At 38.9% G+C, this 27858-nt stretch overlaps 1 protein-coding gene across 1 annotated transcript in view; it reads left to right on the top strand.

Annotated features, from left to right (window-relative positions):
• SLC9C2 (solute carrier family 9 member C2 (putative)) overlaps positions 1 to 27858 on the top strand; it is a gene marked incomplete at its 5' end in the record, with an annotated part of 102969 nt that overhangs the window by 18207 nt on the left and 56904 nt on the right. Inside the window, 7 exons of the mRNA XM_080823810.1 lie at positions 277 to 438; positions 4738 to 4837; positions 7563 to 7706; positions 11319 to 11487; positions 21625 to 21706; positions 23445 to 23611; positions 24211 to 24315. Coding sequence (XP_080679936.1) covers positions 277 to 438; positions 4738 to 4837; positions 7563 to 7706; positions 11319 to 11487; positions 21625 to 21706; positions 23445 to 23611; positions 24211 to 24315 — 929 coding nt within the window. The remainder of the gene's footprint in view (positions 1 to 276; positions 439 to 4737; positions 4838 to 7562; positions 7707 to 11318; positions 11488 to 21624; positions 21707 to 23444; positions 23612 to 24210; positions 24316 to 27858) is intronic.

Genomic DNA, 27858 nt, shown 5'->3' with positions numbered 1-27858 from the left:
CACAGACTTTTCACATTTATGCTCCCTGCCTGGCTTCTGAGGACATTCGAGTCTGCTGTCCCCGGAGAAGCGAACCTCCAACAGCAGACTGTAAGCGAAATACACCCCCCAGAGTGTCTGTTTTGCCAGGCTTTCCTGGGAAGCTCCCACGTGCTGAAGAACAAGGCCCCATTCAAAATCTCAAAAGCAAACCAAAGTGCATAGACCCAAATGCCATCCGTGAAAGAAATGAAAACTAGAGTTCAACTTCTTTTTTTTCTTATTTTCTTTTTCCAGAGTTACATATAATCTTGAGCCTCTGCTTGGACATCTTGGGAAGCATAATATGTGGATATTCGTGTGCAAGGATCATTCAGTTTATACTGACTGACCTCTTTAGCAATACACTTACCAGTGTCATTCTTTGCATTTCAATGGTGTACATGACTTTCTACATTGGTAAGGCAGAAGCAGATACAAAAACTGCTGTCCTTAAAGGGAATTTTATATATCTTTGGTTTTCATTGATCTTGAATCCAGTTGCCTCTTCTCATTTGCTTCCTCCTTGTGATGGCCCCTCTGTGCATCTTGTCATATCATCCTTCTACCACTTCTAGCTCTTTCCCTGTCTCTCCTAAGGTCCCCTTAATTCCAAGTCCACATCCCTTCCCTCTGTATTTCTTCTCCATGTAAATACTCTGTTATTCTTTTTGAGCTCCACCTTTTGACCTTACTTTTTTTTTTCAAAGATTTTTATTTATTTATTTGACAGACAGAGATCACAAGGAGGCAGAGAGAGAGAGGGGAAAGCAGACTCCCCGCCGAGCAGAGAGCCTGATGCGGGACTTGATCCCAGGACCCTGAGATCATGACCTGAGCCGAAGGCAGAGACTTAACCCATTGAGCCACCCAGTGCCCCTTGACCTTTCATTTAATCACCAGCAGTCCCCTGCAAGAGGAATCAGCATTGAGCTGATTCCTGTTCTGACCCTTAGCAGCCCATTTCTAAAATGAGTTTGCTGGGAGAGATGCCCCTGACATCTTTCCAGCCCAACCATCTTTCATTCAGTGGGTACCAGACTGAGGAGACTGTAGGAACGGCAGCCTTTACCAGCGGCTAGGAGGCAGGGAAAGAGAGGGAGAAATCAGGTATACCTGTGTCTGGAAGAGAAGCAAGGAGTGAAATAATCGCAGGAAGCAGAGTGCCTAGCCCTGCTAGCCCGGCAGTGATCATTTGTTGGTTTAGTCTAGTGAGATGGGCAGTTAGAGTTTTTACTGGCCTGAAGGAGGTAGCCAGTCCCCAAGAGCTGTAGTAACTGCATCGAGACAGTCAGATCTTGCTTCTGCTCTCACGCCACACAGTAGAGCAACTTGCATCTGGGAAAGACCCAGATATCAAGAGCTTAATTACTCCTCCTGTCACCTCCCATTACCTAAAAGTGCTACTTCCTCTGTAGGTAAATGTAGGTAAATGGCCACCCAGGAGCCTTCACTGAAGGGTCATTTCCTTCTTTCTTTTTTCTTCCTCCCTCCTTCCCTCCCGTTCTTCCTTCCTCTCTTCTTTCTCCCTGTTAACCTTTATGGATGCCTTAAATATCTGAAGGGAAAATTTTCAAAATTAATATTTCCATTTCTTCTACTAGATCATGGGTTCCTTGAGGCGTGGAGGCTGTCTTTTATTCAACTTTTTATTTATTCTCTTCTCTGTGTGTCTCCCCCCCGCCCCCAGCCAGGCCCAGTGCTCCCCATATGCCTGAAAGTAATTTAACACATGTTGGTCAAATAAACTGATGCTAGGTCTTGAAGAGCTTTGGAGTTAGGCAGACTTGAATTCAAACCCCAACTTCACAGTTTATTAGCTTGTTGACCTTGGGATTTTACTCACCCTCTCTAAGCTTTAGCTAGTTTCCTCATCTATAAAAGTGATATAGAGATACCTAATTTATAGGGTTATTATTGCTGGCACCAGCGAGATAATGGGTGTTAGGTGACTTGCTCATGCTGATGTGCTGGAGACAGAACTTACCTCCTTGCAGGAGCTGATGGCACATATGTCTTCACAACTCTGTGCAGGCAGCATCATTTGAAATTGGCCCTATTGGGAGCATTTACACCATGGAAATTGGCAGACATTACCCAGCAGGGATTGATTGATTTTTTTTATTATTTTTTTTATTCATTTATTTTTTTACCTCCAGAGAGCTGATTTTAACATTTACCAGCTCGCCACTGGACTCAAGTTAGGGCAGCCAACAAATGTTGGTTCCTTTCCACTTTCCTTCTAAAAGATGGAGGTGCTTCCAGTCAGTGGTTGGAAAGCCTGGAACAGATCCTTCCTTTTAGTCTCAGAGGGAATCACTGCTGAGCCTTGATGTTTGGACCTCTAGCCTCCAGAACTCTGAGACAATATAATTCATGCTGTTTAAGATAGTTTGTGGTACTCTGTTCCAGCAGCCCCAGAAACGGATAGTCCTCTCTCCTCCGTTGCATTTTCCTCTGCTTCAGAAATTAAAGAAACACTTTGGGCAGTCCTTTCCTCTTATATTTAATAAGTTCCTGGCAGCAGAAGTCAATAATAGACATGTTATCAGGAGAAGTTCCATTGCAAGAAATTCCATTGTCAAACATAGATAAAATTCTAATTCACACATTCTCTAATGTTACATTTCTGTTATGTTGCCTAATTCTGCTTTCTTCCCTCACTAAGGAACACTCAGCCAACTGGCTTAAGTCCAGAGAACATCTGATTAAAGTTAGAGCATCACCTCTTTGAGCATGTGCAGTAATTTCCTTTTTTGTCTCAATTGTGTTCAAGTCATGAAATCCGGACCTCAAGAAATCACTTGTACTAGCACATTCACTCTTTTTCATGAAACAGAACAAAAATAGCACAGACATTGCCTCACAAAGGACACAAGGCTTCAGGAACATTGTTTGGTTGACAGGTAGTACAGTTGAAAATATTAACGTATCAGCCCATGGAAGAAAATTTGATGGAGGGGACAAAAGGCACTTGAAGAGTCAATGTATAATTCATGAGACACGGTGGGTTTTATAATAGTGTAGGCCAGAGGTATACCTCTTGCTTATAGAAGCAAGAGGAATATTTTATCGATGTGATTCAGAATTTCTGGGGAATGGAGATAATGAAGAGCAGAAAACTTTTCATTAGTTTTATTGTTTTAAAACTCCTACAAACAGTGCCTCCCCTTCCTCCTCATGTCAGTGCTGATGGCTCCACTGTCTCTTCACTGTCATCGTTGGTCTAGGTGATAAATGTCAAAATTCCACCATTATCCAAATGTATTTGGATAGAAATAGATAGTTAGAAAACATCCAGTTGTCAATCCTGTTGATTTTAGGGAAAACAATCCCCTTGATTTTATGAGGAGGACCTTCACTTTTTCTACACCAGAGAGAGGAGGAGAGAGACAAAGACTGAGAGAACCACTTGTCTACAGCATCGATTTTCTGTGATGGTTTTCTCCATTGAGTCAGAAAAACTATACAAGTCTATTTTTAACTACTCAGCTTTATGAAGATGAAAATTACTTCCTTTATTACATGGTCCATGACTTTTTCCCCTTCAGAACATTTAAAATACAATTGAATAGAATGGCATTTATAATTTTGTAAAAACTTTGTCTAATTATAAAAGTAATACATACTGATTATAGAATTTTGGAAATATTCTGAAAAGTTAAAGAAGAAAAAAAATCACCTACATACCAGTGTTATAAATTAGACCATGGACATGTTTTGGTGTATGTCCTCAGCCTTTCAAAAAACACATGGAAACATACATACATATGTTAATGTATGCCTTCATAGTATGCAACATTGGGATTATACTAAATAGGATGACATCATTTCTAAAATGAAGTTATTTACTGGTTTCCTCATAGCAGATGTTGTCTCTAAGTACTGTCTGTTACTGAGAAAGACTTATGATGAGCTTCAAAATCCAGTAATACTAATTATAGGAAAGTGGAAATAAGATTTCAAAAGACAGTTTCCCTATCCTCATAGTTCCCAGCACTCCTGGTTTTACTGTCCTTGGTTATTTATATTAAATTCAGTTAGAAATGTAGGTAAAACTAAATAAAAAGTGGACTTAAGTGATTAGATAAACCAAAGGCATAGTAATAAAATAAATATGGAAAATATTGAAAAAAATAAAATTTAAATAAACAGTATTAATTTACTAAGCAATGGCTTAGTAAATAGTGACTGTATAAAGTGAATGTATAAAAGCATAGTCATAGTGACTATCACGCATTCATTGATTTAAAAGTGTGCCAAGCACTTTTCATGTTATTTAGTTGAATCTGCACAACTCTGTGGAGCATTATTCTTTTACACCCATTTTACAGATGCAGGGATGCTAAGAGAGAAAAGGGAGGTCACATTCCCAGAGCAGCCAGCTCTACCCTGCTCCAAAGTGCTTCAGCTCTTAGTGTCTATTATTTAATACACACACATTTGTTGGCAGGCTATCTGTGGCTGTTGTTCTGCTACGACAGTTGAGTTCCATTGTGGTGACAGGGGCTGTGTGGCCCGCAAAGACTGAATATTTACTCTCTGATCCTTTACAGATGAAATTTGCCAACCCCTGATCTACAGGATTAGGCCGATCCTTGGAACAACTTTCCAAGCACTGTGACCCTTAAGTCTCTCACCAATTTCTTCACTCAAGATAAAGTACCTTAGTGTGCAGATTTGAATGCAACTAATTTTACCCATCTTTTTCCTCCCCAGTGGAACTTTTGGGAATGTCAGGAATGGTTGCGTTAGTCACTGTAGGACTGAATTTAGACTCCTTAAGCTTTAAACCGAGGATTGAGTTAATAATTACTAAGTAAGTCTCCTACTGTGTGCTTGGTATAGATATCATAGAAGTTTTGTGCTTAAGTGGTTCTGCCTTCTTGGATACATAAGACACCCCTTTTGTAACTTTTTTCTGCCTTTTAATTCTGAATTTTACTACTGGTTATATTTGAAAGCACTTAAGGTACCAACAATTATTGACATTGATTGATATTCTTTTGTTACAAATTATGTAGGTGTGGCTCAGAGGCTGTGGTCTTCTTATACATAACTCTGATAAAAATTTACTTTGGATTGTGAGAAATTTAAAAAATACCTCATTCCTTTGTTTCCTTCATGACATCTATGAATGGCAGCATCCTAATATGGGAAGAGCTGGAGAAGAAAAGTAGCAGAAAGATGCCACACCAGCCAAACTCTTACCTGCCCTCTACATTTGGTAATGCAAGGTGTCATGTGACTATCTCTGCATGGAGGGAAAACCATTTGCCTGTCTTCTCAGATAAATAAATTAGGCTCTGCAGAGAGCTGTACTAAATTATAGGATTGTTTCAGAATTACTTCATAAGTGCTAGCCCAGTATAGATCAAATGAAAGCAAATGCTAAAACAAGAAGCCATAATCCTGAATTTTCCCAGGAAGATTCATTTTTTTAAACATAGACGACTATCCATGGTTCTGAAATTATGGTCTGTCTCCTTTTTTGGTGTTTAAAACATTCTTTCTTTTATGAAGTCCCAGTGATAGAACTTCTCTTGGCAAAATTAAAAAATTGGCACCTGTAACTCTTTTAATGTTGTGTCTATGTGAATATGACACTTGTCTATGGCCATACCACCCTGAATGCACCCAATCTCGTCTAAATATGACAATTACCTGGTTTTTAGACTCCAAAAGCTTGGGGATAAACAGTTCATAGAACTTTTTGTCTGAAATTTGGACAGTTTCCTGGGCTCAGTCATGCTGTCTGTCAGCATCACTATATATTACTCATCGTATTCATTTAATTGTTTATGCTTGAACCTGTTCAACTTATCCTTTCTTAATGTCTACTGTGACCTGGATGTTGTATCTCAGTTTGGGGCTACATAAGTAAGTCCCCTTCTCAGAAGGCACTCATTAAGTGATTGGGCGTGTTTATGTAAGAAACCGATATGAATCATTATATGTTTATTGAGATCCTGCTATATGTACGGATTTTTTTTTTTTTTTAAAGATTTTATTTATTTACTTGACAGAGGGAGAGAGATCACAAGTAGGCAGAGAGGCAGGCATAGAGAGAGGGGGAAGCAGGCTCCCCGCTGAGCAGAGAGCCCGATGCGGGGCTCGATCCCAGGACCCTGAGATCATGACCTGAGCCGAAGGCAGAGGCTTTAACCCACTGAGCCACCCAGGCGCCCCTATATGTACGGATTTTTTTTTAGGTCCTGTGGAGACATTTGAAAAAGTATTCTCAGTTATTCCATCATTTCTGAATTACAGACAACTAAGCATTGGGGGCTGGGAGGACCTCAAACCCTTCCTTTCTCTGAGTTCTGAATCTAATGAAGCAGGAGATGGGAATCAGATAGAGAATCAGACCATCTACTTGATGGGTGTAATGCTGTGTCACAGAACATGGTTTTCCTCTGAAGCCAAAATGAGGCTTCCTAATGCTGCTTTCCAAATGTAGATCTTGGGATCCACCTGTGAAGAGGCTGGTTTGTGGAACAGGCACACTCACCTAGTTAGCTGAAAGGGAGAGTTCCAGTGGAGGGGCCCAAGAGGAGGCGATCTGCTTATAGAAGTCAAACCTGGAGTGGGTGCAAGCATGTCACCACATGGTACCACAACAGCTCTAAGCCCGAGCCATTGTGTTCTGTCTACTCAGTAAGACCCTGGGGACAGGCCAGGTGTATAGCTATATGGAAAGCAATACGGGTGATTCTAATTCACTTGTTGCTTAACGAACCATGGTGGTATAGACAATTGGCACTGTAGGGATTTAAAGGAGGGTCACTTCCAATGAGAGTGCTTAGGATGGTTTTATGAAGAACATGGGATTAGAGTTAGCCTTATGAGATTTTTAGGAATTCAGTAGATGGGAAAGCAGACAGGAGAGATTTTCAAGGTAAGGGACTTTCAAGCAAATCATGAAGGAAGAAATCCTGCAGAGGACAGTGAGGTGATCCAGTCAGATGTTGAAAAGTCAAGGTTAAGTAGGTGGTTCTGGGCTTACCTGTGGCAGACCCAACAGTTTGATATGATGCCAGCTAATCTCAGCAAAACTGTCACATCACCGATCGGGGAAGAGGTGGAGAGCTTTATTTTTCTGCCTCGCTCCTCCTGTTCTCTGAGAGGCAGCCCACGGGCATGGTGTGATGAAGAGTATTGGAGAATATGGAGCCGGGTGGATTTTAGTTCCAACAAAATACTTTTTTTTTTTTTTTTTTTTTGGGAAAGAGATCACAAGTAGGCAGAGAAGCAGGCAGAGGGGAAGGAGGGGAAGCAGGCCCCCTGCTGAGCAGAGAGCCTGACGTGGGGCTTGATCCCAGGACCCTGAGATCATGAACTGAGCTGAAGGCAGAGGCTTAACCCACTGAGCCACCCAGGTGTCCCCCAACAAAATACTTTTAAATGTTGATTGCAACAGTGCTTGGAGGCAAGGACCTCTGCTAAGACAAGAATGATAGATACGTGATACATACTTTTATGCAAAAAGGCAACTATTAAAAAACCCATTGCTTAAAATGTGATTTATTTTCCATTCATCCAAGGTTCCTAATAATGTTTTCAGCTGTATTCCAACAATTATTATATACTTTCTTTGGTATTATAATCGGATGTGGAGAAACCAAGTATTTAAAATTTCACACTGTGGTTTTCTTGTTCATCTTATTTGCAACAGTAAATTTTGTAAGGTAAGAATTATATTTTAAAGTTTGCTTCCTTGACTTAGGTTCTTAAGCCCAGAATTAGCATTGGGAGGTAGTGAGTGATAGCAAGAAGAGTTCTGCATGTGACGTCAGAAAACCTGTGTTGTTTCAAGGTCCTGACAATAGCTTGCTGTGCGACTGGGGGAAGTCTCTTCACGCTTCATAGTTACATCTAGAAAAGGAGAAGGGGCAAGGATAGCAGCAGCAGCATCGTGACCCATGAGCTTGATAGAAATGCTCACTCATGGGCCCATCCCAATGTATTGAATTGCATCTCTAGAGATGAGATCCAGGAAACTGTTTCAACATGCTTGTTAATGTTTGTGCAACACTGGAGTGGGTTAATGGCTCTTAACATTTTTGTTGACTTTCATCCTTATTTCTATGATAAAGCCATTTATTAAGCACCTACCATGTACATTATACTATTAATACCAGTACAATCTTATGAAGTAGGTGTTATTGCATCATTTCACAGATGAAGCCCAGAAAGGTTAAAAACTTGCCTAGAGTTACCCAATTTGAAGGGCAGAATTGGGGTTTATTATTTTTTAAATGATTTTATTTATTTATTTGAGAGAGAGGGAGGAGCAGGCTCCCCAGTGAGCAGGGAGCCTGATTCAGGGCTTGATCCCAGGACTCTGGGATCATGTCCTGAGCCAAAGGCAGACACTTAACCAACTGAGCCACCCAGGTGCCCCCAAAATTGGGATTTTTTTAATAATATTTTTTATTTTTTTATAAACATATAATGTATTTATTAGCCCCAGGGGTACAGGTCTGTGAATTGCCAGGTTTACACACTTCACAGCACTCACCATAGCACATACCCTCCCCAATGTCCATAACCCCACCACCCTCTCCCTACCGCCCTCCCCCTGGCAACCCTCAGTTTGTTTTGTGAGATTAAGAGTCTCTTATGGTTTGTCTCCCTCCCGATCTCATCTTGTTTCATTTATTCTTTTCCTACCCCCCAAACCCCCACGTTGCATCTCCACTTCCTCATATCAGGGAGACCATATGACAGTTGTCTTTCTCCTATTGACTTATTTCACTAAGCATAATACCCTCTAGTTCCATCCATGTCATCGCAAATGGCAAGATTTCATTTCTTTTGATGGCTGCATAGTATTCCACAAAATTGGGATTTAAATCTGAGCCCATGAACATGTTTTCTTTTAAATGCCTTTGCCCACTCATGGTAGTTGTGTCTTTGATAAGAATTCATTACAGTGTCATTTCCACTGAGGATAGACCTGGCCAAGGGAGCTTCCTTTATAAGAGGTTCTCAGGGGACATTGCTTTTGCTGACTCTGAAGGCCCTGCATGCCACTCAGATAGTCACTCTCACACACAAGGATGTGTGTGCAATTTACACTTCTTTGTACGATGAAAGCTCGCGTGCCAATTGAGACTGGTCACAGAATATGAAGAGAGAATATGATGCACATTGTTTGGCTCAGCTACACTTCTGGTGTCTCATTTCATCTTCATAACAACACTAGGAGATGGGAATTTTATGGATGAAAAAACTGGCCAACAAAGGCAAAGTACCTTGCCCAAAGTCAAATGGCTCGGGAGTGCCAGAGATCTGAGGTGAACTGTTGGATCCACCTGACTAGAGGAAAGGATAGGAAGGAGTCATCCTTAGGGGCCCTCAAAATATGGGTGGGCTTTTCATAAGAGACTTGTTGAGAAAAACATTGTAGAGGATGAGCCAAACTAAGGCCTGGCCACGATAATTATTGCTAACATGTATTGAATGCTGACCACATTCAAAACATCATTCTAAGTCCTACGTATGTTGCCTCATTTAATCGAGTCTTCACAATAATCCTTTGAGGCAAGTGTACTTATTATTATATATCACCTCCACTTTACAGGTGAAGAAACGGAGGTTTAAAGAGGTTAAAGAGGGTGCCTGGGTGGCTCAGTTGGTTAAGCCACTGCCTTTGGCTCAGGTCATGATCCCGGAGTCCCGGGATCGAGTCCCGCATCAGGGTCCCAGCTCCATGGGGAGTCTGCTTCTCCCTCTGACCTTCTCCCCTCTTGTGCTCTCTCTTACTCTCTCTCTCACTCTCTCAAATAAATAAATAAAATCTTTAAAATAAATAAATAAATAAGTAGGTTAAAGAACTTGCTTAAGTTTACATGGTTAGTAAAAGCAGCCTCAATTTGAACCCAGGTAGACTGACTCCTGAGATTTTGCTATACTGCCTTTCTGTTTTTGATATCAGGAAATGATATGAGTTGTTCTATTTTGGCTGGACTCCATGGTATTTCACAGAAAGACCATTTAGTAAGGCTGAAAATGTTGGTAAGAATTACTTTGCAAGGCAGAGGATTTTTCTCAAATTAATTATATATGTTGCAGATGGTAATTGCAGATTTTCTGTTTCTCAATGATAGAAATTCTCTAAACTGTCTTGTGAAATTCCCAGCTGAGCAACTGATACACATATTTTTTGAGGCTAAGAACATGTCAATTTTATTTCTGCTGAAATCTCCTTTGAGGGATAGTACTGATATTCTTTTGGTGCAGATCCCCTAAATACAGATTCTAAATTTTTGGTAGAGGGTCTTATAGAAAAATGATCTGTAGACACTTGTGGAGAGCATAGCATAATAATAGAGTTGTGGAATCACTGTGTTGCTCATAAAACTATCATTAACGTTGTGGGTCAACTATTCTCAAATAAGAAAAAAGAAGAGAGGGGCACCTGGGTGATTCTGTCAGTTAAGCGTCTGACCCTTGAGAGCCTAGGTCATGATTTTAGGGGATTGTGAGATTGAGCCCAGTGTCAGGATCTGTGCTGGGCATGGAGCCTGCTTGAGATTTTCTCTCTCCCTCTCCTTCTGTCCCTCCCCACTCTAAAAAGAAAAGGAAAGAAAAATGTTCTGTAGAGAAAAAAGGCACAAATTGAGATTACTTATGTGACATTTAGTTTATGAGTCTCATGGGATCTCAAGAAGACTTTGGTTAAGCCATTTACTAATGTGCCTACAATAATTTTTCCTTTTTGACCATCATCTGCATGTCCTCTTGACCCAATTTCTGAATCTAGTCATGGCCCTCCATGGAATAGATGAGCTTGTCAATGTTTTTTGAAGAACTTTCTTTCAGAAATTTACTACCCAAATTCAAATAGTGCCCAATAGTGTTAATAATAAATCCTTGTAGGGGTGCCTGGGTGGCTCAGTGGGTTGGGGCCTCTGCCTTCGGCTCGGGTCATGATCCCAGGGTCCTGGGATCAAGCCCCGCATTGGGCTCTCTGCTCAGCAGGGAGCCTGCTTCCTCCTCTCTCTCTGCCTGCCTCTCTGCCTGCTTGTGATCTCTGTCTGTCAAATTAAAAAAATTTTTTTGAAAAAAAATCCTTGTATTTGTACAAAACTTCTAGCACTGTTTTTCAAGATATGAGTATTATATGCAAAATTTAGACAGTAGATTTGATTTGTCCCAAAAAGTTTGAACAACTTGTTAATAAACTGATTATTTTCTTTTTCCTGAAAAAAATCTGATATGAAATGTAGTATTCAACCATGAATAACATTGATACGTCAGGTGTGATTAATAAAAAATTTTTTTTCTTTCCACAGGTTGCTTACTGTTGTGTTAGTGAGCCCCATTCTGATGCATGCAAATTATGAATATAATTGGAAATGGGGAATTGTTATAGCATGGTCTGGAATTAAAGGAGTTTTTAGCTTACTCCTGGCTCCTGATATTCATAATCTGGCTGAAAAAAAAATAGAGTCACCACAATTGGTAGGAAAAAATTGTATCTCATATTTATTCATACTGACTCATTTTTATTTATTTTGTAGTACTTGTCATAGTTCCCAATAATAGAGCTAACCATTTTTTTGAAGTTTTCATTTAAATTCCAGTTAGTTAACATACAGTGTAATATTAGTTTCAGGTATACAATTTAGTGATTGAATATTTACATACAATACCCATCAGATCAAGGGCCCTGCTTAATCCCCGTCACCCCTTTTACCCCCCCCCCCACCTCCCCTCTGGTAATCATCAGTTTGTTCTCTGTAGTTAAGAGTCTGTTTCTTGGTTTGCCTCCTTTTCTCTCCTTTTTTCAACCTCTTTGTTCATTTTGTTTTTTAAATTCCACATATGAGTGAAATCATATGGTATTTATGTTTCTCTGATTGACTTATTTTGCTTAACATTATACTCTCTAGCTCTATCCATGTTGTTGCAATGGCAAGATTTCATTCTTTTTTGATGGCCGAGGAATAGTCCATTATATATATATACCACACCTTCTTTATTCATTTTTCATTCGATGGACACTTGGGCTATTTCCATAGTTTAGCTATTGTAGATAATGTCGCTATAAACATTGGGGGCCATGTATCCCTTTGAACTGGTATTTTAGTGTTTTTTGGGTTAATGCCTAATAATACAATTGCTGGATCATAGGGTAGGTCTATTTTCAGCCTTTTGAGGAACCTCCATACTGTTTTCCTTAGTGGCTGTACCAGTTTGCGTTCCCACCAAAGTGCAGGAGGGTTCCCCTTTCTTCATATCCTCACCAACAGCTGTTGTTTCTTGTGTTTTTTATTTTAGCCATTTTGGCAGGCGTGAGGCGATATCTCATTGTAGTTTGGATTTGTATTTCCCTGATGATGAGTGGTATGGAGCATCTTTTCATCTGTCTCTTAGCCAGCTGTATATCTTCTTTGGAAAAATCTCTATCCATTGTCTTTTACCTATTTTTTAGTTGGATTATTTGGGTTTTTGGGTGTTAGGTTGTGTAAGTTCTTTATGTATTTTGGATACTAATCCTTTATCAGATATGTCATTTGCAAATATCTTTCCCCATCCTTCTCCTATAGGCTGACTTTTAGTTTTGTTGATTGCTTCCTTCCCTATGCAGAAGCTTTTTATCTTGATGAAGTCCCAGTCCTTTATTTTTGCTCTTGTTTCCCTTGCCTCCCGAGACATAGCTAGAAAGATGTTGTTATGGCTGATGTCAAAGATGTTAGTGCCTATATTCTCCTCTAGGATTCTAATGGTTTCCTGTCTCATATTTAGGTTTTTCATCCATTTTGAAGTTATTTTTGTGTATGGTGTAAGAAAGTGGTCTTGTTTCATTATTTTGCATGTTGCTATCAGTTTTCCCAACATTATCTGTTGAAGAGACTGTCTTTTTCCCTGGAATATTCATTCCTGCTTTGCCAAAGATTAATGGACCCTATAGTTGTGGGTTCATTTCTGGGTTTTCTATTGTGTTCTATTAAGCTATGTGTCTGTTTTTGTGCTAGTACCATACTGTTTTGATCACTACAGCTTTGTAACATAACCTGAACTCCAAAATTGTGATGCCTCCATCACAGTTGTGATGCTTTTCTTTTTCAAGGTGACTTTGGCTATTTGGGGTCTTGTGTAGCTCCATACACATTTTAGAATTATTTATTCTAGCTCTGTGAAAAATGCTGGTGTTATTTTGATAGGGATTGCATTAAATGTGTAAATGGCTTTGGGTGGCATAGACATTTTAACAATATTTATTTTTCTAATACATGAGCTGGTTATGGTTATGGTTGTGTTTATTCCTAAGTATCTTAGAATTTTTGGTGCAATTGTAAATGGGATTGATTCCTTAATTTGTCTGCAGCTTCATTATTGGCGTATAGAAATGCAACAGATTTTTGTACATTGTTTTTGTATTACAGAATTTGTGTAACAGCTCTTTTTTTTCACTTTTTTAATTTAAATTCAATTAGCAAACATATAATACATCATTAGTTTTTGATGTAATGTTCAATGATTCATTAGTTGCGTGTAATACCCAGTGCTCATCATATCACTTGCCCTCCTTTGCCCATCACCTAGATACCCCATCCCTTCACCCACCTCTCTTTCCACAACCCTCACTTTGTTTCCTGGAGTCAAGGGTTTCTCATGGTTGGTTTGTCTCCCTCTCTGATTTCTTCCCATTCAGTTTTTCCTCCCTGTCCCTATAATGCTCTGTGCTATTCCTTATATTCCACAAATGAATGAGACCATATGATAATTGTCTTAAAAATATGGAATGCTTCATGAATTTGCTTGTCATGCCTGCTTAGGGACCACACTAATCTTCTTTGTATTGTTCCAATTTTAGTATATGTGCTGCTGAAGCAAGAACTCATGTATCAGTTGTAGCAATTTTTTGGTGGAGTCTTTGGGTTTTCTTTTTTTTTTTTTTTTAAGATTTTATTTATTTATTGGACAGACAGAGATCACAAGTAGGCAGAGAGGCAGGCAGAGAGAGAGGAGGAAGCAGGCTCCCTGCTGAGCAGAGAGCCCAATGTGGGGCTCGATCCCAGGAGCCTGGGATCATGGCCTGAGCCGAAGGCAGAGGCTTTAACCCACTGAACCACCTAGGTGTCCCAGTCCTTGGGTTTTCTATATAGAGTATCATGTTGTCTGCAAATAGTGAAAGTTTGGCTTCTTTTGTGCCAGTTTGGATGCCTTTCATTTCTTTTTGTTGTCTGATTGCTGTGGCTAGCACTTCCAGTATTATGTTGAATAACAGTGGTGAGAGTAGACATCCCTGTCTTGTTCCTGACCATAGAGGGAAAGCTCTCCGTTTTCCCCACTGGGAATGATATTAGCTGTGGATTTTTCTTTTATGGCTCTTAACAGATTGAAGTATGTTCCCTCTAACTCTACTTTCTTGAGGGTTCTTATCATGAATGAATATTGTACCTTGTCAAATGCTTTTTCTGTATCTATTGAAAGGGTCATATGGTTCTTATTCTTTTATTCTTTTATTAATGTGGTCAATCACATTGATTGATTTGTGAGTATGGAACCACTCTTGCAGCCCAGAAATAAATCCCACTTGATCATGGTTAATGATTCTTTCAGTGTACTGTTGGATTCAGTTTGCTAATATTTTACTGAGAATCTTTGCATCCGTGTTCATCAGGGATATTGCCCTATAGCTTTCTTTTTTAGGGGAGTCTATCTGGGTTTTGTTATCAGGGTAATGCTGGCCTCATAGAATAAATTTGGAAGCTTTCCTTCCTTTTTTACTTTTTGGAATTGTTTGAGAAAAATAGGTATTAACTCTTCTTCAAATGTTGAGTAGAATTCACCTGTGAAGGCATCTGGCCCTGGACTTTTGTTTGTTGGGATATTTTTTATTACTGATTCCATTTCTTTGCTGGTTGTCAGTCTGTTCAAGTTTTCATTTCTGCTTATTTCAGTTTTTGCAGTTTATATGTTTCTAGAAATTTATCCTTTTTTTCCAGGTTGTCCATGTTGTTGGCATATAGCTTTTCATGATCTTCTCTCATAATTGCTTATATTTCTGTAGTTTTGGTTGTTATTTCTCTCTCTCATTTGTGATTTTGTTTATTTAAGTTCATTTTCTTTTCTTTTTAATAAGTCTGGCTAGGAGATTATCAATTTTATTAAATTTCTCAAAGAACCAGCTCCTGGTTTCATTGATCTATTCTACTGTTTTTTTGGTGTTTTTTTTTTTAAGTTTCTGTATCATTTATTTCTGTTCTAATCTTTATTATCTCCTTCCTTCTGCTGGCTTTAGGCATCCTTTTTGTTCTTTCTCTAGTTCCTTTAGGTGTAAGGTTAGGTTGTTTGAGATTTTTCTTGCTGTCTTGCTATATACTTCCCTCTTGTGACCACTCTTGCCTCATCCCAGAGGTTTTGGACAGTTGTATTTTCATTTTCATTTGTTTACGTGTATTTTTAAATTTTTTTTCTTTGATTTCCTGGTTGACCCATTCATTGTTTAGTAGCATGTTGTTTATGTATTTGTGATCTTGCCAAATTTTTTTTTCATGTGGTTGACTTTAAGTTTCATAGCCTTGTGGTCAGAAAATGTACATGGTATGATCTCTATCTTTTTGTACTTGTTGAGTTCTGATTAGTGACTTAGTATGTGATCTGTTCTGGAGACTGTTCCATGTGCATTTGAACAGAATATGTATTCTGCTGTTTCAGGATGGAATGTTCTGAATATATCCATTAAGTCCATCTGGTCCAGTGTGTCATCCAAAGCTATTGTTTCCTTGTTGATTTTCTGTTTAGATGATGTGTGAATTGATGTACATGGGATGTTAAAGTCCCTTACTATTAATTGTATTATTATCAATTAGTTCCTTTATGTTTATTATTGTTTTATATATTTGGGTGCTCCCATGTTGGGTGCATAAATATTTACAATCATTAGATCTTGTTGTATTATGATGGCGTGCCCTTTTTCATCTCTTGTTAGAGGCTTTATTTTAAAGTCTAGTTTGTCCATATATATTTTTTTAACAAAAACAAGATAAAATTATTTATTTGTAACACACCCCAGTCTCCATCACTTCAGCACAGCATAGGAGTAGAAAAGAGCCACAACTATAAACATCATTTAGTCTAAGGCAGAACTTTATGCCTCCCTGAATAGCAAGCCCATCTCTCCCCAGAATCCAGCCCAAAGCCAAACTGAACACACAGGCAAGCCCAGAATGAAGTTGGCCCCAGGTCTCAGAACAACTCACCCTTTCCCCATAGCCCTTCAAGCTTCCTGCCTGTAACCTGTAACTTCTAACCCTCCACCCCCAACTGGGCCAACTCCTAACCTCTGAGTCACCAGAGGGCTTTCTTTGTGGGATAATTAACAAGGTTTTAAGTGTTATAGAAACAATGCCCTGTGAAATCCATTGTTGCCTGAAAATTCAAAAGGATTCCCCCATTCATAATCCAGCAGTGGCAGCTCTTCCTCTCTTCACCATAGATGCAGACAGTTTTAAAGTGATTATTCTCACAGCTCCATACTCAGGGTTTCTTATCGACTTTATTAAAGGCTATTCTCCTCACCCCAGGGTAGGAAGGAATCCCAGGTATTTTCCCCAGGTTCAGAGACTGAGAGGAAAAGCCCTGATATCTTAGAAAAAGATTCCTTCTGCTTCCTTCTGAAGATTTTGGAGATTATTGTATAAATATTTTTAAATCAATTTGAGAAAAATTAGTTTTAGATTCAGAGGGCAATGCAAGCACAGAAGCTTGCATGAGGTAATAGTTTTGAGAATACAGGAGGCAAGATAGAAGAGTATAAAATCTCAGGTGGGTTTCTTCACCTAAAATTTTCTAGAAAGCCTCAAAAGATGGATACTAGGAGGATTTCACCTTTGCAGGTCTTGGTAAGGCAAGTCCAAAAGTTCTACCATCTTGGACTGGTGACTTTTGACAAGGTCACAAAAACAAAAACAAACAAACAAACAAACAAACAAAAAACAACAACAAGAAAGCAGGGCATCTTCAGAGGAACATCTTTAAGGGCTCTGGTTAGTGATAGCACTACTCTGGCTTTCTTTTTACATCCATTTGCATGCTAAATGTCTCTGTACCCCCTCACTTTGGATCTGCGGGTGACTTTAGATCTAAAATGAGTCTCTTGTAGCCAGCATATAGATGGGTCTTGTTTTTTCTACCCATTCCAATACCCTGTGTCTTTAAATTGGAACATTCAGTCCATTTACATTCAGAGTAATTATTGATAGATATATACTTAGTGCCATTTTATTACTTGTTTTGTCATTGTTTCTGGAGATGTTCTCTGTTCCTTTCTTGTCTTTGTCACTTTTGGTCTTTCCACACTCAAAGATACCCCTTTAGTATTTCTTGCAGGACTGATTTTGTGGTCACAAACTCCTTTAGTTTGTTTGTTTGTTTGTTTGGGGGTTTTTTAAAAAAAAGATTTTGTTTATTTATTTGTCAGAGAGAGAGAGGGAAAGAGCATAAGCAGGGAGAGTGACCGGCAGAGGGAGAAGCAGGCTCTCTTCTGAGCAAAGAGCCTGATGCAGGACTCGATCTGAGGATGCTGGGATCATGACCTGAGTTGAAGGCAGCCGCTTAACTGACTGAGCCACCCAGGCATCCCATCCTTTAGTTTTTGTATGGGAAACTTCTTTTCTCTCCTTCTCTTCTGGATGATAGCCTTGCTGGATAGAGTATTCTTGGCTACAGATTTTTCCCATTCAGCACTTTAAATATGTCATGCCACTCCCTTCTGGCTTGCCGTGTTTTTGTTGAGAAATCTAGAGTCAGCCTTATGGATCTTCCCTTGTAAGCTAAGGACTTCTTTTGTCTTGCTGCTTTCAATAGTTGTTTTTTTATTATTATTATATTTTACAAATTTAATTACATATGTCTTAATGTTGGCTTGCTTTGATTGATTTTGATGGGAATTCTCTGTGTCTCTTGGATTGGGATGTTTGTTTCTTTCCCAAGGTCAGGGAAGTTTTCTGCTATTATTTTTTTAAATAAATTTTCTGCTCCCCCGTTCTTCTATAATGTGATTGTTATTACTTTTGACAGAGTCACTCAATTCCCTGAATCTATTCTCATGTTCCATAATTCTTTCTCTCTTTTGTTCTGCTTCCTTATTTTCCATTATTTTGTCTTCTATATCACTTATTTATTCCTCTGCTTCTTTCAGCCTTGTGTTCATTGCCTCAAGCCTGTTTCCAAACTCAATTACTGCATTTTTCATTTCTGACAGATACTTTTTAAATTCTATTATCTCTGTGGTAAGAGTCTCCTTGAAATCTTCTATTCTTTTCCCAAGCCCAGTGAGTATCTTTATGATTGTTGCTTTAAATTCTCTATCAGGCATGTTACTTATATCTGTTTTGCTTAGATCTGTGGCTGTGACCTTATCTTGTTCTTTCATGTGGGATGGATTCCTCCATCTGGACATTTTGTCTAAGTCTCTGCTTTCTTCTCCATGTTAGAAAAGCCAGTTATGTTTCCTGCTCCTGAAAGTAATGGCTTTATGAAGAAGAGGTCATAGAGTGTTTAGGGCCTGGCACTTCAGAGAGTGTCTGAGGCATGCTGTGTGCACTCTGCTGTTATGTTTGACTGCTGTATCCTCAGGCCAGGTGTCAGCAGAGACTCTCCTTGCCTGCAGTGGGCACTGTTTGGTCCTTGGCCAGAGAGTGGTGAGTTTTAACTAGGTGTGCTCTGGTCTATTTGTTAAAAGAGACCTGATACTACTTCTACTAGAACTGAAGTCCAGCAGAACTCTGGTCAGGAGATATGGTATGGGCAGGGATTTCTGCTGGCCTTCTGGGGAAGCGGCTGGCCATGTTGGGACAGAGGCAAGCCTTTCAGAGAGCAGGTGTTCCAGAGAACGGGGGACTTGGTGTAAGCATCTTAGGCAGCCACTGTGGGCACTGTGCTGCCTCCTGAAGGTGACTATGTGTATGCTGAGGGGCAAGGGAGGGATATGGCACCTGCTGGCTCCTTTGTCTCCAGAGAGAGGTAAGAATCCTACCTCTCAGGTACATGCTCCAAGAAGAGTGAATGATCTCCCTGCTGTGTGCCCCAGGCATTCTTCAGATGCTATTTCCATGCCACCTGCCCCCCAGGTTATTTGTCTGTCTTCTCTCCAGGAGTAGGGCAGGTTCCTCAGGGCTCTATCCCAGCCAAGCCGGCTGGCCTTTAAAACTTGTCTGTAAGTCCCACTGGTTGCAAAAACTCACAAAAACCAACCCCTCTTGTTTTCCCAGCCAGTGGCTTTAGGGAAGTGTTCTCCTTGTGCATTCCCCTGTGTGCCTCTCTCTCTCACCTTTCTCCGTGACCAGGACTCCCTCCCTTCCGCAGCACTTGCCATCTGTTTCTTCCCCAAACCACCTCTGTGTACTTCCCACTTTCCTTGATGTGGTTTCTTCTCTTCCTTTAGTTATGGAGTTTGTTCTGTCAGTCTTCAGGTTGGTTTCTGGGGGGTATTTAGAATGATTTGATAGTTATCTAGTTATGTTTATGGGGACAAGATGAGCCTAGGGTCCTCCTACTCCTTCATCATCTTCTCTTCCTTCTCCCAAAGTTAACCATTTTTTTAAAAGATTATTTATTTATTTATTTATTTGACAGAGAGATAGAGAGCCCAAGTAGGCAGAGTGGCAGGCAGAGGGAGAGGAAGAAGCAGGTTCTCCACGGAGCAGGAAGCCCAATGTGGGACTCGATCCCAGGACCCTGGGATCATGACCTGAGCCAAAGCAACCTTTTAACCGACTGAGCCACCCAGGCACCACCAAAGTTAACCATTTTAAAAATTAGATATGAAAAATGCGTTCTTTTAAGTAGAAACGAACTTTCAGAAGAAAGTTTATGTTGGCAGTATGAAAGGGACCAACAGTCAAGAAGTGGTTAATGGTGTGGGAATCAGATAGACTTGAGATCAAATCCTGGTTCTACCATCACAGGCTGGGTGACCTTGGGCAAGTTTCCCAGATTTGTAGAACCTCAATTTCCAGTTGAAGATTGAGATGATACTTAGTAAAATACCTGCCACTTAGCAAATGCTCAATAAATATTACTCTCCCTCAAAGCCTTTTCTCCATAGGCTAGCTGGTGGATTTCTGGGCAATCTGATGGTGGCAGTGTCTGTGGTACCGAGACTCTAGGGAAGATCCAAAGAGCCCAGTGCATCTGCTGACAGTGTTAGGGCCCCTCGTCATTTGTGACTATGGTGGGAGCTAGCTGGAGAAGTTGATAAAAGTTGCTAGAAATCCCCAGGACATCTCCAACCACCTCCCAGTCAGATGAATTCCAAGCCTGCTGCTGGAGGGAGAAAAGCCACTTGAATAATGTGAATTAAGAACACCTGCCCACCTCCCAAGGAACTTTAATCTACAAGTAGATGTACAGGGTTTCTTGATATTGGCTGATTTCTAGCTCAGGGTTTTCTCTTTGTCATTTTGCTCCTGTTCCAGAAGACTCCAGCAGTACAATATTTAAAAAATTTCTTTGGGGAATCAGTTATCACCCTCTCCATCTTGCCTGTAGAGACATCAAAACAAAGAAAATAGCATGTTAGAGGAAGAACTCGGGTGCCCTAACTCCTCCTAAAGGAAGAAGTTCTTTTTAAAATGGAGTATTATATTCCTTACAGTCTTTCCTGAGGATCTGCACTTCTTATCTATAGTTATCATGTGGGAATTTGGAGTTCAAACTAACCAGTGGTTTTGTAGAGATTTAGGGTCCTTTCATGCCCCAAAGGAAAAGTATCATAACAAACATCTGAGCTCCTTCAATTATCTTTTGTGCAAGGAATCAGCCTAAAACCAAGTCAATGGAATGCTAACATTGGAATATCATTTACAGTATTTCCCAAATCTATCTGATGTTACACCAATCCCTTTAGCACCACTCCCTACCTGCACAATCAGAACCTTCGGGGAAGAAACCTGGAAGTCGGTATCTTTTAGATGTACTTCAGGTGTTTAGTGTTGTTAGTCAAATTTGGGAAACACTCTCCAAAAGACATACTACTTTTAACTCCAGTTTCCAGTGAAGGGCACTGGGGCTCAGAATGGTTAAGTTAACTGACTCCAAATTACATGGCTAATAGGGGCAGAGCTAAGACCTGCGAAAGTGATCGTATGTTTGCTTCTGCACCGTGCCTCTCCAGACCCCATCATGGTTCCTGCAGGTTCCTTCCGAGCCTCCTGAGGAGCTGTAGTAAATGCTGGTGGCAGATACCCTTTCCCCTCCTGCTGTGTCACCACTGCCTGCAGTTGCTGGGTCCCCACCCCGCCCCCCGGCCCTGCAGGCTCCAGAGCTGTGTCTGTGATGCCTACCACCTTGCTGGCTTTGCAAGGTTGCTGCCAACGGTGGAGAGCTCTACGATCAGTGTTCTTATCCCTCCCAGAAATTATAAACTCTTTTCCCATTCACATTGAAAACTAATTTCTCCTCCAGTGTATTATATTCAAACAGTGTCTACAAAACAACCCTTTTGCCTAAATTTACTTCTCAGAAGTAGGATTAAAAATGTGGATTAAGAAAGAATTTTGTTGATGTTGGTTAGTTGAACAATGATGCCCTTTGGAGAACTTATTCATTTTTTGGTTCTAACTACTTGTGTGTTTTGTTTTTTAGTTTATATTGTATGTACAGGTAATATCACTATTGACTATGGGAATAAATTCGTACATGATGACTCATTCAGCCAGGACATTAGGTAAAGTAAATCTGTCTTTCATTAATTAACTGGGGAAGATAATGCAAATAGATTATTGTTGGGGGTCATAAGGACATTTCTCATGAAGTTCAAGGAATTGACTATGAAATCATTCATTTTCATTCACTTATTACTTATTGATGCTGTATTAATTGGGGGTATTGGTTCAGCCAGTTTAACAGAAACCACATTCACAGTGGCTTAAACAAGATAGAGGACATTCTTTCTCCACCCCCTACCTAAATGTCCAAAAGAGTGGGATAGTTCTGTTTCTCTTTTGTTTCTCCTCCATTCCCCGGGGTGTTGTTTTTGTCTGCAGGGTAGAAGTTGGCTCACTTCAATCCAACCGACTAGACAGGGGAAATGAGGAGATAGGTGGCGATGGAGGGTAAGCCATTTCCTTTTAAGGGCAGAATCTAGAAATTGTATGCATCATTACCACTCACATTCCATTGGCCAAAATTTGGTCACATAGTCATTCATGGGTAATAGAAGCTGTGAAATATTATCCCTATATTATATTATATATTATAATATATAATATATAATAATATATAATATATAATATTAATTATATAATAATAATATATTATATAATATATATTTAATAATATATATTTAATAATATATATTATATAATATATATTATATATTATTTATATATTATATTATATTATATTATATTATATTATATTATATATATTATATATACCATCATTACACACAGTGTCCCACAGAGAATACAGTAAAGTTAAGCTAAACATTTAAAACTCATTTTAACTATGAGCTCATTCATGCACAATTATGAAGAGAGAACAATTTTATTGAGATGTAATTCCAAGTGAGCAGACTAAGTTCACCCGCTAATTAAATTCTTTTGGGGGGCACCTGGGTGGTTCTTTCGGCTAAGCATCTGCCTTTGGCTCAGGTCATGATTTTGAGGTCCTGGAATCAAGCCCTGCATCAGGCTCCCTGCTCAGTAGGGAGTCTGCTTCTCCCTCTCCCTCTGCCTGCCACTTGCCCTGCTTGTGCTCTCTCTCTCTCTCTCTCTCTCTCTCTCTCTCTCTCTGTGGAATGAATAAATAGAATCTTCAAAAAAAAAAATTAATTCTTCTTTTCAGTGAGTGAGCCTCATAGCTGTAACTTCAAATTCATACCTCAAGAAAATACAAACGGCTACAATTTTTGGAGCACGTAGATTTGCTGGCCAGGAAACAGATATACTAAATTTGAGGGATCTCTATTGCAGTGACCTTTTTACTTAAAACTTTTTAAATTTTAAAATTTTTATAAGAATCAGATGGAGAACTTGTTCAGTTGCAAATTCCAAGGCCAATCTGATTCTCTAGGTATGAGGTGAGCCAGGGAATTTGCACAGATTAATAGGCAGCCTTCCTACCTGTAGAAGACATGAGTAATTTCTTATACTTCAAGAAATACTGATTGGGGACCTTGAAGTAACAAGTCACATCTCTCGCTAATGGAAATGGAAGGAAACTAATAAAGCATTCCTTAGCAGCTGAGTCAGATAAAGTAGAGCTCTGCAGCCAGAAGAAACAGATAGTTGGATAATTTTCTGGAAGACTTTGGACCAAAGGTTGTCCTTGCTCTAAGCACTGTGGTTTGGCTGTGCAGGTGATTCACTACAGCAACAAGATTTCGCACTTGCAGGATTTTGCCTCTTCTTGCAGTCTTCACTGTATTCTATTAAGACACTTGCTTTTTTTTTTGGTCATAGGTTTGTGTGCTATTTCCCTCCCAAGGCAAATGGCCATGCAAAATGCCATTAAGCACATTCAAGAGATAATACAGAACACAATCACACTATTCAAAACAGAAAAAATTTTGACAAATGTTAATTGGACCTTAGTAGAAGAAAAAACAAAGATTGAATACAACTTTCCTGTGAGTTGATACCCGGCAAAAAAAAAAAAAAAAAAAAAAAAGTCCTCTTCTGGGTCTGCCTCTCTTGCCTCTCTTATAAAGAAATTTGATCCTGCAAATGAAATGTCAGAAAACTGAGGATGGGGGGATATATTTACTAGCTTTGCTATCTTGGTGAAAAGACTTTGAATTCTCTCTAAAGAGAAGGTCTTAGTTATCTAGGTTTATTTGTCAAATAGAGGAGAATTGGTATTTTTACACACTGGCTGATTTAGTAACTATGAATGGCCTCTGGCAAGCCCCTGTTTCCAACCATTTGAGGAGCTGAGCGATTTGTCCTCACGTTATTATAAAAAGCAGAGAACACAGGTTGCTTCAGAGAGCAGTCAAGCATAAGTAGGTTTGGGGAGAATCTGACTTGCAAATCTCCCAAATGAATTGTTACTTTACCACAGTTAAAACCCACATTTTTCATACAGAGAGTGAACCCAGTTATACATATCCCTTCATGATAGCAGTTCCGATCAGAGTTATTTGAATCTTTGCTGAGTGAAGTGTTTGGGAGCTCCTATGTATTTTAACTTATTTTTAATTTAATCTAATTATGTTTTTAAACTTAGTCTGATCCTTATTATGTTTCACCTGATAACAAAGAGGAGGAGGAGTCCCCAACAGAAGAAGTTTTAATAGAAGAAGCCAGATTGCATGTCGCTATAATCCAAATGGTTGGTATAGTTCACATAATCTGCTTTTTATTTATTTTTAATTCTTATTTCTTATTTCTTAAATAATGCTCTTATTTCTGAAATAAGGCTTCCAGGTGACTGGAAAAAAATGTTTTCACCTTTTGATAGCCTATTGTTATTAAAGTTTGTTTGCTTTTTTAAAGTTAAAAAATAACAATAAATGTCTTAAGCTTTAAGTTCAAGTCACCTATCTTATTATTCTGTTTCTAAGTCTAGTAATTTTTAGCAGTTGGCTTTTGAGGGGTCTTTGAATAATCTTTGGTGCCCTTTATGTACTTATCTAACTGAACATCTTCAAATATCTGAATCTACTTTTGTAAATTTAATGTATTTGAGTTTCTTTTATATAAAATTCTCTTAAGTGCTTTTTTAACTCTTGCAAATCTAATACATTAAAATAAAACTAACGAATCCAAAATTCTCTTAAATATTTAAGATTTAAGATTAAATGTTTTAATATAAGGAAGATTATATTTTAAATAAATATACTTGTATATAATTATATATTATATAACATATTAAAATTATATTAAAATGAAAAATTATATATTATATAACATAATTTAAAATAATTTTATGTTATATAATATATTAAAAATATGATTACTAGGTAAAATCAAGTTTAAATCAATTTATCAAATTGCACATTTTAAATTGGGGTTATAGTCTAATAGAACGCATTTTATTCAATATTACAAATACACAAAAATATGCCCATATATTATGTCCAGAGTACATTTTTTTAATTTAATTTTTTAAAATTTTTTATAAACATATAATGTATTTTTATCCCCAGGGGTACAGGTCTGTGAATAGCCAGGTTTACACACTTCACAGCACTCACCATAGCACATACCCTCCCCAATGTCCATAACTGCCCCCCCGGCCCCCCTCCCCCCAGCAACCCTCAGTTTGTTTTGTGAGATTAAGAGTCTCTTATGGTTTGTCTCCCTCCCAATCCCATCTTGTTTCATTTATTCTTTTCCTACCCCCCAAACCCCCCATGTTGCATCTCAACTTCCTCATATCAGGGAGATCATATGATAGTTGTCTTTCTCCAATTGACTTATTTCGCTAAGCATAATACCCTCTAGTTCCATCCATGTCGTCGCAAATGGCCAGATTTCATTTCTTTTGATGGCTGCATAGTATTCCATTGTATATATATATATATATATATATATATACCACATCTTCTTTATCCATTCATCTGTTGATGGACATCTAGGTTCTTTCCATAGTTTGGCTATTGTGGATATTGCTGCTATAAACATTCAGGTGCACGTGCCCCTTTGGATCACTATGTTTGTATCTTTAGGGTAAATAGTAGTGCAATTGCTGGGTCATAGGGTTGCCCAGAGTACATTTTTAAAATTTTATTTTAAAACTTGCAATGAAGAATTTTCAACATATACAAAAGTAGATATAATGCTATAATAAGTCCTTATGTACCCATCACCCAGCCTTAAAAACCAATATGACTAACCCTGCCTCATCAGCAGCCTCATTCACTACTCTACCTTCCATATTAATTTAATACAAGTCCCAGATATATTCTTTCATCTGTAAATACTTCAGTATGTATCTCAAAATTTTAAAGCCTTTTAAAAAAACATAGTAAAATATTAATATTGTACCTAGAAATTAATAATAGTTCCTTAATAATAATAGTTCCTTAATCAAATACCGAGTCAATGATCAAATTTCCAATTGTCTTGTTAATGTGATCAATGTGTATTTTTACAGTTTACATACATATATTTAAAAATTTATTTATTTAATTTTTAGAGAGAGAGAGCACAAGAGTGTGGTGGGGACCAAAGGGAGAGGGAGAGAGAGAGAATCTCTTGTAGACTCCCCGCTGAGTTTGGAGTCCAACTTGGGGCTTGATTTCACAACTCTGAGATCATGACCCTGACATCACGATCCTGAGCCAAAATCAAGAGTTGGACCCTTTACCAACTGAGCCACCTAGGTGCCCCTCACAGTTTATACTTTTAAATTGAATCTGTATTTGTATTTGTAAAAATTACAGTTACATTTTAATTAATGGATATGCCCTTTAAGTCTCTTTAACCTATAAATTCCTTCCTCTCTTTTATTTTTTCTTTTGAAGAACGTATTTCTCCTTAATACAAAAGAAAGTAATAATACTATATTTTCCCTTTTTAAAGCATTTCTAAGCTTAATTTAAAATTCTCAGAGTTTGAAAGTTTCTTACCCAGAGCAGTATAGTATGGTCACAATTTGTTTGTAGAGCCTCCATTAAGAGGTGGTGCCTATATCCCTCCCTGCTACCCCTACCTCATTGAATTTGGGCTGTTCTTGTGTCTTGTTTTGACCCATAAAATGTTTCAGAAGTGACTTCAGGAATGTTCTGGAGCCTGTGCTTCGAGAAGATTTACAGTTTCCACTTTCTTCTACTCTGGATACCAACCTGTGATTATCATGTGAGGAAACTGGCTTGCCTCTGAAGAATGAGATATCACATAAAAATAAACTGAGACATGCAATCAAGAGTTGGTACCCTACTACCAGACTTGTAAATAGGGCCATGTTAATTCAAAAAATAGACCCAACCTCTCAATGGTGGTGGGTTAAGCCTCTGCCTTCGGCTCAGGTCATGATCTCAGGGTCCTGGGATCCAGCCCTGCATCGGGCTCTCTGCTCAGCGGGGAGCCTGCTCCCCCCCCCCCGCCTCTCTGCCTACTTGTGGTCTCTGTCTGTCAAATAAATTTTTTTTTTTTAAATCTTAAAAAAAAAAAAAAGATGCAAAGATCTTGCAACCATATTTTGTTTGTTAGTTTTTTCTTGAATGCTTCCCCCCACTCAGTTTTGTTGAGTAATAACTGACATACATTGCTGTATCAGTTTAATGCACACAGTGTGACAGTTTGATTTACATATATTGTGAAATGATTACCACGGCAGGTTTAGCTAACATTCATCTTCTCCATATAGATACAAGAGAAAGAAAAAAAGAAGAAAAGGAAAACAAAATTTGGATATAACCATATTTAATATATCACTGTGTGCTTGCTGGCCACAAATAGTTATATCCGTCCTATACACAAAATACACTCATCCTTTTCTAAGAGCCCCCACCACCACGCACACATACCAAGCTTCATCCTATTATAGTGTCAGACTCAAAGTCCAGTATCTCATGATCTGCATTTGGTCTAAGTATGCTGAGGCTCCTGACCGCATCTCTTTAAGTATGATTCCTCTTGATCTGGACAGCTATGAACTAAGAAACGAGTTATCTGCCCCCCACCCCACTCCCCAACATTTAGTGCCAATCAACAGACACTTCTGTTCAAGAAAGGGGCTAACAGGAAGTCCTTATGAATCACTGGTCCACGGCAATTCTGAAATCCAGCTGGGACTATGCACCAGAGCACCTTATTCTTTACATTGCCACAGGAAATAATCTATGTTTGTGCTGACTGGCCTGTTCAGCCTGATTTCTGTCAGTTGAAACTTGGGATGTTTTTATTCATTGAGGATAATTCCTGTCTT

The sequence above is a fragment of the Martes martes genome (genome assembly GCF_963455335.1).
Source record: "Martes martes genome assembly, chromosome: 15".
NCBI classification, from domain to species: Eukaryota; Metazoa; Chordata; class Mammalia; order Carnivora; family Mustelidae; genus Martes; species Martes martes.
This window is presented reverse-complemented; position numbering and strand designations above follow the sequence as displayed.